This window comes from Apostichopus japonicus, chromosome 21 (assembly GCF_037975245.1).
Source record: "Apostichopus japonicus isolate 1M-3 chromosome 21, ASM3797524v1, whole genome shotgun sequence".
NCBI lineage: Eukaryota > Metazoa > Echinodermata > Holothuroidea > Aspidochirotida > Stichopodidae > Apostichopus > Apostichopus japonicus.
In genome coordinates, this window is record NC_092581.1 from 16,423,000 (window position 1) to 16,436,744 (window position 13,745).

The following is a 13,745-nucleotide window of genomic DNA, read 5'->3' on the forward strand; positions in this document are numbered from 1 at the left end:
TGGTACATGGAGTGCTACTTAAGCAGCTTTTTGCATTTTGTTGCTGTTTTCCCACCCTTTTGATATGTCCATCAGTTTTTTACATGTGTTCATCACAAAACAACAAACTAAGATATTAGCCAAGTTTTCCCTGCGAAGAGCACTTAATTGGCGAGTAATAAAAGAATCCTGACAAATTCTCACTTATAATTAATCGCATTTCAGTTCCCCAAATCCACTAGTTTGAATTCAACCAATCAGTGAATAGCTAATATGTTTATTTATGAGCGGTTGCTTAAAACATTCATTAACAACAATCTGAAAAAGTTGCGTAGGTAGCACAGCCATACATAATGTACACAAACAAAGCATGGTGGTGTAGTACCTTTTGGTGTACTGGGTTGCTTGCGACGCCGGCAAAGTGAAAATTATTTACCTCCTTCAATGACGTTCATAGAATTTAAAGGCAGTGAAGGCTCGCGTACAAAGAAACGTCTCCATGCCGGTAATCTGACCTAGTTTCGAATGAGGTGTAACAGAAGTGTTAAACACCACCATCGATCCCAGAAAATACACACACAGCTTGCTACCGTCGGTAATTAGACACTAGTGTACAGTCAATTCCCTCCAGCTACGGTCAATACCCACAGCACAGTGAACATAGCAGCGATGGACATCTCAGTTCAAGATGAAAGATAACACGTTATCATGTTTCATTACTGTCTGCATTTTGCAGCGACATGGAAAAAACTTCACTTGCGAGCAACTGAAAGTTAACTTTTTCAGAGGGCTGCACGCGGTTTGGGGCGAGTTTTCAATGCCTTTAAATATATGATGGGCGGGGTTTATTGTGGTCCTAACGGAAAAGATCTTTGAAAAAAACAGCGCTCAGAGTTGTAAACTTTTCAATTTTTATTCCTGTCCTGCTTCTCTCTCCATGCCTTAGACTGACATTGTTACATGTAGTGCTACTTTACGTCCACATTGATCATTGTCCTCCTGTCCATGCCATAGACTGAGATTGTTACATGGGGTGCTGCTTAATGTACACATTGATTGTGTTGTCCTCCTGTCCATCCCTAAGACTGAGATTGTTACATGGAGTGCTACTTAATGTCCACATTGATTGTATTGTCCTCTTGACCATGCCTAAGACTGAGATTGTTATATGGAATGCTACTTTACGTCCACATTGATTGTGTTGTCCTCCTGTCCATGCCTTAGACTGACATTGTTACATGTAGTGCTACTTTACGTCCACATTGATCATTGTCCTCCTGTCCATGCCCTAGACTGACATAGTTACATGGAGTGCTACTTCACGTCTACATTGGTCGTTGTCCTAATGTCCATGACTAAGAATGGAGAAGCTGATGATTTGACAGTAATGAGTCGTGACTCGCTTCAGAAGATTTCCGTAGTGAAGCGACTTCGTCAATCACTACTGGAGTCCAGAAAGTCACTGACAGTGACCTCAAATCAGGTGACCCATTATAACGCTGGGTGTTTGATGCCACGGCAGAAGTTGGTTTCGAATCTGACAAGCTGACCTAAAGGTATATGTACTACCCTTATTATTGCAGTGACTATCAGCCTCTCAGTGTTTATTAATCTATAAAACAAGCGACAAAGAAATATAACCTGCACTGGTGTGGAAGTTACTTAAAATGGTCTTATATTTCAAAACGGAGTCATTAACGTGATCCTCTCAAACTAATCGTTAACTCAAGAAATCAATCAGTAGTATTTTTCGTAGAATGGCCTACACCGACCCCCTCTCTTTTATAAATTATAATGTTCACAGTCCGGCATGACGTCAGGGGGACAGAGAGTTACCAACCTGGCCATAGGGGGCCAGGAACATATGGGAGAGTACAAAAAAGGAAGTCGGTGACTTAATTGTTTCGCAAGATAGAAAGCAACACGTATGCATAATTAAAGGACCGCGCATGAGCGTGGCCAACAAAAATGGAATGTAGTGGGTGTTGGCAAAATGTTTACGATGCATTAAGAGTTCACAGTTTGTATTCAACAGAATAGTGATCTTGAAATATATCCTTTCTCGGTTCAGTTTTAAATCTTGCAAATAAATCTAAATCCTGCCCCGTTATAACACTGCGTATCGTCCCATCCGAGCAGATTTCCTGGTCTTGCTGATAAGAATACACAATTTCCGGTTTCCCAAGTTGGATAACCTTTTCTGTAAGAGATGAAATCCACTGGTGTATTGTCAGTCCACTTGGGGTTTAGGGGGTCCCCATCGTCAACGTGAAGTCCTGTCCAGACGTTTTTTTCTCCCCATTTATCATGTATTTCATTGATCAGAAATTCTTGTTCCAATATACTATGGATTGAAACTAAATGACTTTCACCACAGTTATCTCTGGACTGGTCTTGACAAATGGTCTCAGCTTCGTGGAATTCTCGAGCCCAAGAAACGAGTAAATAACAGTGGCCGTTGAAATGCTTCCAACCAGGAGGACAGTGTCTCTGAAGACATGACGTGACACGTGACGTCAATATCAGTAGAAGAAATGTCGCCTCTTGGAGCCACTGCATTCTAAAATGTGTATGAACGTATTTACATCAATTCGAAGAAATAAATTGGCGCAAAGTTGGGAAATGAGCGATGTGGTAAAAGCTGCAACAAAGTCTACTGTTGTTATCTTCGTTTCATCTTCTTGGTAATAACTCAGTTGCAATTTACTATGTCTAGCTACTAGGCCTCTGCATTTGTTCTCTTCAAACGTTCAAAAAACCCAAGGAATTTGTCGAAAGATGAAGGCTTACTGGATGAAAACTGGGCTTAAAATCTTGGATTCAACATCGCTTCTTTAACGTTCGTTTCGTGTGCAAATGTCGCTCTCGAATGCAGTAGCCTATTATAGACGAAAGATAACCCCATAGGAATAAACTGGTTTCCAAACCGGTAAATATATAAATATTTAAATAAATTTGTAGAAAACAATGTTTCCATTACACCAACGTAAAGTGTTATCGATTCAGGCGCGAACTAGTTCGTGTCTGTCTTAAATGGATGTTTTTGAAACTTTCTCTAGGCGTAAGACAAAGAAAGAGGCTGCAGCCACAGTAGGCATGCGCAGGTATCATATTAAAATGGATGCGTTGTATAAGAACGGTAAAATCTTTCTCAAAGATATAGTTACTGATGTACGTGCTCCATTTGATAGATTGATTGATTTCCCTTCAGTCAATAATTGCAATGTGTCTTAATTAGAACGCAAATCAGAAATCGGTGTAGGTTGAATAGCAGTTAGCGATTGTTAGTCGAGTTGGTTGACAGAAACGATGGAAATCGATGTAACATGATAAAAGTTCTGTGTATTCGAAGTTATTGTAAAATTGATATTATATGACTTAAGGAAAAACAAGCCAAACCATCGTCGTTGGCCTATATAGAGAATTGTGATGAAATAATTCTCTCCAAACCGTTAAGAACAAAAAACCTTTTACAATTTGAGAGATAGACCTGTTACCATTTCCTCACACCCTGAAGTCGATGATTTTGGAGCTTGAGGCTCCAAAAGCAGCTCCTTTTGGGGGAGGGGAGGGGGCGGGGGTACTGAGACAAAGGGCTATTATCTATCTAGTCATCCTATGACATTGTGCTTTAAAGGCATTGAAGACTCGCCCAAACCGCGTGCGGCCATCTGAAAAAGTTAACTTTCCGTTGCTTGCGAGTGACGTTTTGTTCGTGTCGCTACAAAATGCAGACAGTAATGAAACGTGATACCTTGTTATCTTGATACCTTGTTATCTTTAGCTGGACCTGAGATGTCCATCGCTGTATAGTTTGTACACTATGCTGTGGGTATTGACCGCAGCTGTATGTACTGACTGTAGACTAGTGTCTAATTACCGATGGTAGCAAACTGTGTGTGTGTTTTTTGGGGGATCGATGGTGGTGTCTAACACTTCTGTTACACCTCAATCGAAACTAGGTCAGATTACCGGCATTAGACGTTTCTTTTTGCGCGCGTCTTCACACCCTTTTATAAGGCTTGGCAGAACGTCTAACTTTGCAATTGATTTGTGTATGATCCATTATCATATTAAACGCAGTTCTGGACAGAGTAATTAAAATGTTTACACTGCCATGCCACGTCCGTGTCTCTTGGGGTCACAGAAAATCACCTTTCTAATGGACCGGTGAAATCACTGTAGCAATAGTAACTGCAGCAGGTTAATGCTACGTCTTAATGTATAAAAAAATCTTTCTAAACCTGTTTAACTTTACTTAAATTGTGCGAAAGCAGAACTACATTACTTGGCCTATCTGTATAGTATTATATAGGGCTCATGTATGGTGTAAGATGGATACACATCAGGCACGTATCAATATGAAACCAATCCAAGTTTTACTGTGTAGTTATCCACTTTACAAGACTTTGAGACTGACATCTACTGACCTCAAATGAACTCTGACCTTCACAGAAAGTACAAAAGGACTTGATCCAAATAAGGTGGATCCACATATCAAGTATCTAGTAAAAACAAGCTTTACTTTTGGAGTTATCATGTATAGGCTACAAGGTTTTCAGATTTTGACGTTTGGTAGCCTAAAATGACCTTTGAACCTTTGCAGAAAACGACAGGGTTCTATTACTCAATATGGTGCATTCACACACCAAATATAAGGTAGCATACGCCCATTAAAAGCCCCATTGACTTACACACTAAATCACAAAAGTAATGTGGTCTCTAAGTCTAGATAGAAGTTTTCACTAGCTAAACGCTACCAATCACCGGATAGCTGACAAGTTGGCCTTTCATGGCACCATCAATTTTCCGTATCATGACCATGTAGATTTTTTTGCTATTCGAGCCAGAAGTTTTCGTCACTTGTAAACAAACCTCTTCACTCAGTGGTAAACAAATTTCCTACGCTGCTCCTGGGAGGCCTAAAGGGGTCTCAAATTGCCTCAATTGACCCAATTTTCTCACCACATGTACTTCCATTCATGCTCTTCAACATGCAAGCCACAAAAAAGCTAGATTATGATTGATAACAGGTCACAAAAGATGTTCTCCTGCTGCTTTTTGGCACTTTTCCTGAAACAGGAGAACAATCGAGCGGATTGATATAGACTCTAATAGGAGTATGCCACCATAAAGTGCACCCAGCCTATTGTTTTTTTAGTGATCGTGTTTGCAAGACGTCATGCGCACCCACACGCGCACGGGGGGTATTTTACATTCACCTCGAGGATCCTATTGTGTTTCATTGTTTTACTGCAGTGAATCAATAATCAAATCTTCGACGTAAAATATTATACAATGACTGTGACTGATATGACAAACCAACTGTCGATTTATCCATTTTCCTTCAGACGAGTCAAATACTATTTCAACATGTCCTAAAGATATGGAAACTCAGAAATCAGATCGAAAACCGTTATCGATTGTTAGTTACACTAGTTACACAGACACAATGCGTTGAAAATCAAATTAGTTATTGACCAAAACTCTGTTTATTAGAAATTACTTTAAAAGTGAGAACATATGTTTAAAGCACACAAGAGTAAAAACCTTCTATGCAAATTTGTTTGTTGAAGAAGTATGTAGTCAGAGAAAGTGATGACTTGAATGAGGAAATGACTTCTGGAGTTATCTTGGAACACGCGGGATCCCGTGTAATTGAAGAGGGAAGGTCAAAGAGGTCAACTCACGTGACGGTTGAGTTGCCACCCAGTTTTTTTTTTTTAATTAAATATATATTCTGCTTTGCCTTAAAAAAAAGATTCATAGATATTAACCAGAGTGCACCAAGGTCAAAATAGAAAAGAAAATTCTTCGAATTGTTCTAGTTTTCATCAGTTTATTGTATCAGTTTGTGATGAATATTCACAAGACTGGCCTACGTGAGTTTTATCCTTACACAACTGACTTAATCACCCCATTTTATTCCTATATTTTATCATATATTTTTTAATTTTTTTATCATATTATTATTCTTAGAGTGGAAAAATAAAGAAATGATGTGGAATAAAGAAAACAAACCAGACTCGTTTGATCACAGAGAATAGCCAAGTAATTTTCTACAGACAACAGACGTGTCTTACACAAATACCTGTGCAGACAAAAGACGGGTCTTACATAGTTTAAGTTCATACAAATAATACCTGTGCAGACAACAGACCTGTCTTCCATTGATTAAAGTCCATACACAAATAATTGTGCGTAATATTCACCTGGGTATTTCTCTGTTTCTATACTGTATAAAAGCTTCAACAGATTTATCTCATTTTAAGCAAGAAAACGTGGTCGTTTTGTTTCCCTCTTTACATGAGTTTGTTTGATTATAAATCTTCATCTTGGTTTTCGTTCGGGTGTTTTTTTCTCCTTCTCGGCAGTAGCTTTCGTTAAATATATCTTTCTTTTTCAAATGCCATCATAATGTCACATTTATCTTTGTTTCAAATACACTTGTTATGTGTGTTTTAGTATAGTCATATAGCAATAGAAATTTCAACATGAATGCTTGTAAAATGTAAAGAGACAATAGCTTATCAGTTACGAATATTCTGAAACAAGAAAACATCATCAATAACAAATAATGACAAATACTAAATGGTACTATTACGAGACCTATTGATTTGTTTGCTATCCAGAACATGGGACAAATAAACACCATGGTATCAAGCATCAATGGCAACATATTAAATGGTACTTTTAAAAGCCCTTTTACTTATTTTGCCATCCAGCACAAGGAACAAATAAAACAGCTTATTTTGACAAAAGTTATGACCACCTTGCAAATATCAACATAAGCGTCAAAGCGTCGTTCCTGCAAGTTGTTTGGACTCTACAGTGTAATAAGTGACGTTAGCTTATAATAAGACGATAATGGAAGCCATTAAAGGTTTATAATGACCATTAGCTCATTACACAGTGGTATTAATGAGAACACTTGTACTGTTTATATATGAACCAAAGAATAAATAAGATATAAACAAGTACAACAAACAATACCAGACAGATATCACTCGATCTTTTTCTACAAGTATCAGGGACATGTGTTTGTATCTATACAAATCAAACCCTGAACAAGTTTTAAATCCCTCTCTAAATATGTAAAACAAGTAATACATATGCAATAAGACAGCTTAGGCCATGAAATTCTTGATACCCTAATACAGCTAAAGCAAGTGCACAGTTGTACTTTGCTAATGTACTACCAACACATTTTGCCTGCAGTATAGTAGTCACTATTCAGTTTTAATAATTCATTTTACCAGGATTCTCATTTTACTGTAGTGTACTTTTCTGGTAATATAGTTTGTTTTGTATATTGTTAATGTACTTTTATTACATTTTATTTCATAGATATAACTTAACTCCGTTGTATAACATTGCACTGTATTAATGTATGGCAGAGTATTACTAATAATTGTATTTCATTGTTTTGTGTACATTGTATTCTATAAATCTACTGCAAGTTGAATTGTATTGTATTACAGTTTATGGTTTTGTAAGACAATGGATTGTATTGTATTACAGTTTATGGTTTTGTAAGACAATGCATGCATTGTTAGGAAATGTATATGGATTGCAAGAATACATGGAATATTGGAATGTTGAAACACCTTGTTGATGTACCGAGTAAGCCTTCCTTAATTACAAAATGTATGAATAAGTTGACAGTTGTAATTCAGTCAACTCATCGTGAAAATTAAAATTACATCATTACAGATGAAACAAATTCATAACACCAAATATAAATGACTCAAATCAATTTAAAGATGAAAGAAAGAAAATTAATAATAGACTAATATCAGTTTATAAACATAGGAATCAAATAAATGAAAAAGAATTATGGATTGAATTGAAAAAAAATTGCACAATAATACGAATGTGTTTTCATTGCACGACCATGATTAAAGCTAATAACAAGGATCATAATAAAACATCAATAAATACCAGATTAATTTTAAATAGAATTATATAAAACTGTAAACAGATTGTAAACAGATTGAAGTACAATAAGAATCAGCACTTGACTTTCTGGTCTATAATCACATACACAAATCAGTGGAGTAACACAAGATCAGAAAGGATCCATAGAAGTATACAAGCTAATCTTCATATTTGTTCAGGAATAAACAACTATGCATCCAACTTGTCAATGGGGTATCACTGATTTAAAGAAGAGACTCAAACTCTTCACTTTCCCTTTACACCACACTCTGTTAAACAGCCTGAAAGTCCTGGTGATGAAACTATTCCAATGCTCATAACTAACGCTTATATGGATTTACCATCGAAATAGTTCTAAGTGAAATTCAGAAGCAAATCTTTCTCTCAAAACACATCTTTTGTACTATTATATTTAGCCATGTTGGTCTTAATAGACAGCCATCTTGATTCACACTTCATAGACAGCCATCTTGATTTACTGTTATTAGACGGTCATTTTTATTTACTCTTAGTAGACGGTCATCTTGATTCAATCTTAAAAGACTGCCATCTTATTCACTCTTTGCATAACTCATTAATCTAACCATATCACACAAGATTTTTAATCAATAAACTACAATGAAAATATGGTCCCTCCCCCCCCCCATCCCCAACACACTCCCAAAGCTCTGCTAACACTTTTATCAGAAGCTGTATGCACTTAAGTGAAAGATAAATAACATAAGTTTTGAGAGGTAAGTACTCGATTGGACTAATGGTTAAATTATGTGATTTCTAGATTTTAAATTCCTCACCTCCTAGGTGAAAAACCGACAAATTGTTTAGGATATCAGACGAGTGATTTGTTGAAAAGACATTGCATGGACTGAAAGTGGTAGAATACAATGAAATGTCTGTTCAATTATACTTAAGGTGACAACGATGGTGGAAACATGAATTCTGAACATGGAATACGATTACCTGAACAACATGCAATATGTCAGTAACAGTTGACTTCATTATAAAGAACAGTAAGATCATGCATTAGCTGAATAGCAAAATAAATAGTAACTAGTTTACAATAATATTCAAAAGCTCATTACTTAAGACTAGATAAATTTGTTGTCATTGGCAAATTAAACTCACCATATTTCTGCATTTAAAAAAAAGAGCCTACAAAAGAAAGTACTATCAAGTATATAGGAGTAGACTGATTGATGAGAACAGCTAGCTGTTACAGCATGCAGTGAATGTTTCTAAATTGCACTGGAATAAGGCCACAGTCACTTAAAAATGAAAACAATTTGTTCATGTTGGCTGATAGGATTTATTTACTTTGGGGGGGGGGGTGGGGGGGGGGACAAAATGCTTGGTACCTCCAAATGGCAGTGAGAGAACCAAGGCAGGCCAAGTGCACAGGTCATAAGTGTATTTGTAGTGGGGTGTATATATCAAAGGTCTCATTCATAACTTTCACTGGATGTATAATTTGCCATTTTTATAATTAGGATAGAAATATATAGTACTGATATTTTCAGTAGAATCTTTTTCAGTTGTCTCATTTTCCTTTTAGCTTTTTGCTACCCCCCCCCAAACTTTGAAAGCCCTGGGTCCCCAGACCATATAGCCAAATATAGTAAATGTCCTGTTACAGACACAACAGATGCTATTTAGGGCCCTTTGTTTCCTAGATCAAACGGTCAGCAAACTGTTAGGCCCATCACCCAGTAGTTTCCACATAAACCGGATATTGAAGCAATCTTTACTTAGTAGGTACATCGAAACTTGTTTGACCCCAATTGAGTATTAGTATACGAAACTATGAGACCATTTATCTAATAGTCCTTAAAGTCATTCCACATTGATTAGATTTACCACAGGAAGGCAATTAGTTACTCTGGTGTTAAGTTTCCTTCCACCAATGTTCATAGTACAATTACCAATAAGCTTCCTATTTTTCTATCGACTTCTCCAACAAAACACAGAGATGACAGTCACCACCATAACCTTACATACATCCCTTCACAAAATCACCACACCAGATAATCAAACTGCACGCTCGTTAACGTTCTTCCTACGTTGAAATTGCCTAAATTAGCAAACCAAACACGGGCTCACATGCAACAACGATTGAGTGAAAAAGATACAAAACAGAGAAAGGTTTTTTCACAGAGCTATACACATATATGGCAAAAGAGAGATATAGGGTAAAAAATCATTGAAACAAAGAGATTTCTGGCTTGGTTTTTCATGTGAAAGCTGGCTCATACACTAACTGAGGAATGGTCAGAAGACTTATGCATTTAATGTAGATTTTGTGTCTTTTTTTTGCTATTATCACACTGTAGATAGACAAAGTAAAGGAGAGAATAGGGGTTAGGTCTAGAAAATGGCTAAAATATTTCAGATGTGTTTAGTCTTTTTGGCAGATTAATTTACCATTACAATAAGGCCATACTTGAGAAGAAGAAGAAATGTCAAATCATGTTGTTTTGCAGAATTGATAGAAGCATGTCAACCTCTAAGGGTGGGTGTGATTTGAAAGAAGATATGTAAATATTATTTTACTGATCACTAAATGACTTATAACTACCAGCTCATCTGTAAAAAGTATAAACTTAAGTATTATCTTCACTGGCATATCACAACATACTCTGTATGTAAGAATTTCATTTATAATGTCATTCCCGACATCCCATCACACAGGGTAGAATGAATTCCCAACATTCCATCACATAGGGTAGAAATGTTTCCTAACATTCACGACATACCATAACACATGGTAGAAATGGTTCCTAACATTCCCAATATCCCATCACATAGGGTAGAAATGGTTCCTAACATTCACGATATCCCATCACATAGGGTAGAAATGGTTCCTAATAAAAATTCTGTAAAGTTGTATTAGCTTAATCTCCTTATTCCTGTACTGTGATAAGTTAAACAATTTCGTTCAACAGGGCCACCCTTTCCATGAATTCCAATATACCACTTCTAACTTTACCATTGGTCACATGACATATCAGCTGACTCACCGAGGGAAACACCACCGGCAGTAACCGTTGGAAGATGTCGTCGGGGAGGAGTTGAAGCAACTGTAATAAAGTGAGAATCATCTCTGACCAAGTGGTGATCATTGCCTCTGTGTCTCTCATTATCGACGATTTTTGCTCCTCCTGTATCTCTCTCCGCCTCTTACGCTCGTCCGGAGTCAGAGACAGATCCCGTTGCTCCATCAGCTTGATGTACTTCTGCTCCTTGAAGGTCGGTTTCTTCACGAACACCGACCTGGAGTGCTGATTCTTCCGTTTCTTGTACTCCTGCATCAGGCTCTTGATGGTTTTCTTGGTGGCGACTGTGTAGAGGCTGCTCCCCTCGTTGTTGCCCGGCGACTTCCCGCCCTTCTTTCTCTTCTTCGCCTTCTTATGCAGCACGTCCACGATTTGTTCGTCCTCTGAGAGCTGGACACATTTCAGTTTGGGAGACCAGTGAGATGCAAACTTCCAGTCCTGTCCGTCGTCTTTGCTCCCTTCTTCATCTGGTGTCGCTCCGTCTCCTCCTTCTGTTTGCCAATCTGAATGACCCTCTTCTCCTTCGTGTTCTTCATCATCACCATTCTCTTCTACCCTTTCATCATCTTTACCCTCCTCCTCCTCTTCCTCTCTGTCGGGATCCTCCGAATGGTTCACCGGCTGGAATTCCAGAGCCTTGGGCGCCACCAGGAAGAAGAGAGGCAGATCGCTGGTCCGATCCAGACATTCCTCTTCTTGGCTCTTGGCCAAGTGCATCTGGATGTAGAAGGAGCTGACTTCATTGCAGATGCCGAAGAGACGCTTGATGATCCAGGAGAGGTCATTCGCCAGGTCATCTGAGCTGGCATCTGTGGGGTTAAAGGTCAACTCTGAAGCCAGATGATACGGCTCACTGCCGGCCCTGCCTCTTGAGGAATTGTTGCCGGTACTGGTGGTGCTGTCTGCCGTCTGGGAGCGGGGCCTGATCTCTTGACCGTGTCCATCCTCTGACCCTGACTCAACACCCTGCTGTGCCTCTTTACCTCCACCAGATGGGGGTACAGGATCGGCAGCAGCTCTGTCTACACCTAGTGACTTGATGATTCCTTTGATGTGGTCTTTGTCCATGGACTCTAGTTGTATGTGGTGACAGACCTCTAAGAGGGTGTGTAAGTAGAATGTAAAACTCATACCAGCCTGCCAATATAAGTTCACTGCTACTTCAAACTTGGCAACCTTCTGCAACAGAAACTTCAACCCAGGGCGAGCATTAAAGTCAAAGGCGGTCTGGTAAGATTGAACGAAACACTCCATGAGCAGCGAGAGATTCTTGGCAGAGAGGTACGGCAGGAGGCCCGGGAGGGCACCGGATGGGTGGCTGTCACTGGAGTCCTGACGGGCCAGACCCCCTGGTAATCCAGAGGTCATGATATTCTGTTTGGTCGACAAGGAACTCTCCGAGCCATGCAGGAGGATTGTACCAAGTGTCTGGATCAGAAGTTGATGAGCCAGTAGGCCAAGGACAACACTTCTGAACGATACCCTGCAAGAGGTCAGAGATTAATTATGAAAATATGCTGAAACCAAAACTATGAAATATATACCAATTAATGAAACATCTCTCTGAAGCACTGAGTATTCAGATTTCTTGTTTTTGGAAACTCTGAAATTGGCTGAAGTGGGGGATGATGTAATTTTCAAAAATCTGATGAAATCTGCAAAATATTGACATATTGTTTCTGTTACAAAAACAACTTTGGATGAATAACACAATGTATTATGATCACATGTTGTATTCAATGATTTAAACAGCAAAACAAATGATCAGTGTTCTCTTAAAGGAGCATTTCAGGTTGTCATGAATAGATAACTGACTGCAGAGAAAGTTTGAAACTGCTCAATCAGTTTGAGACAACATTAAGACCTTTTGACAGTCAATTTTACAAAAATGTTAAATTTCTTTACGAATCCTTGATTGCGATAAAGTATGATAAGACTATTAAAAGCACTTAAAATTACTAGCAGACGCTGGGAGCTTTCTTCAAACGGTTTTTCAGATACAAAGGCTCCTATAATAGTGCCTGGTACTAAGCAAGAAATAAAAGCAGAAGTTTATGACACAAACACATTAGCCAGGCAGACGAGTAGTACCTTCATGCATACCCCTGAATGCTTTCATTAATGGAACCAATCCTTCACATCAAGTAGAAAATACTTGCACCCTAACCCCTACTCTGTAAAGTAAACCAACACGGGACCAAATTCTCTTCTCTTAGCTATGAATTCAACATTATAAGTTATAACCAACTTAACTGCAAAAGGAGAGACCTACCTATCCTCTTTGCATCTCCTAGCTTCCCCCACCCCCACCCCAAACACTTCCCACCTCCCACACAGGCATACTTTCCAAGAGAAGGTCCCATGTATATTTTTCCTTAATCATGTTGTGTGTTCTGTTTGATCGTTCTAACACAGCAAGGAGTTTACAGTAACCAACTATCCTATAATAATCCATATTTAAAATAAATTCTCAATTGGTCTTGATGACACCAACACACTTTGTAAGAAGAGACGGGAAAGCTAGAAGGCGTAGCGATGACTTGCTCCATTTTACAGATATGAGAGCATTTAATGTAAAGTGTACAATGTATTTGAGTACTGTATTTATACTCTAAATACTTAATAAAGTGAATTCCCACACCCAGTGAGAAGTTCATCTGTTTTACTTTGTGAGTCGACCAATTTTCCTTCCAGACAAAAGGGATCTTCCACTAAATTTGGTTGAACCACATATCAGGTATGATGTAAATCCAAGCTTCACTTTGAAGTCATCATGTA

At 38.3% G+C, this 13,745-nt stretch overlaps 1 protein-coding gene across 3 annotated transcripts in view; it reads right to left on the reverse strand.

Annotated features, from left to right (window-relative positions):
* Nucleotides 1–5,485: 5,485 nt before the first annotated feature.
* LOC139962498 (brefeldin A-inhibited guanine nucleotide-exchange protein 3-like) overlaps nt 5,486–13,745 on the reverse strand; it is a 49,493-nt gene continuing 41,233 nt past the window's right edge. For 2 of the 3 annotated variants that reach the window (XM_071962514.1, XM_071962512.1), the window contains one exon: nt 5,486–12,450. In XM_071962514.1, coding sequence (XP_071818615.1) covers nt 10,836–12,450 — 1,615 coding nt within the window. In that variant the 3' untranslated portion in view covers nt 5,486–10,835. The remainder of the gene's footprint in view (nt 12,451–13,745) is intronic. The other variant, XM_071962513.1, reaches the window with a different exon arrangement.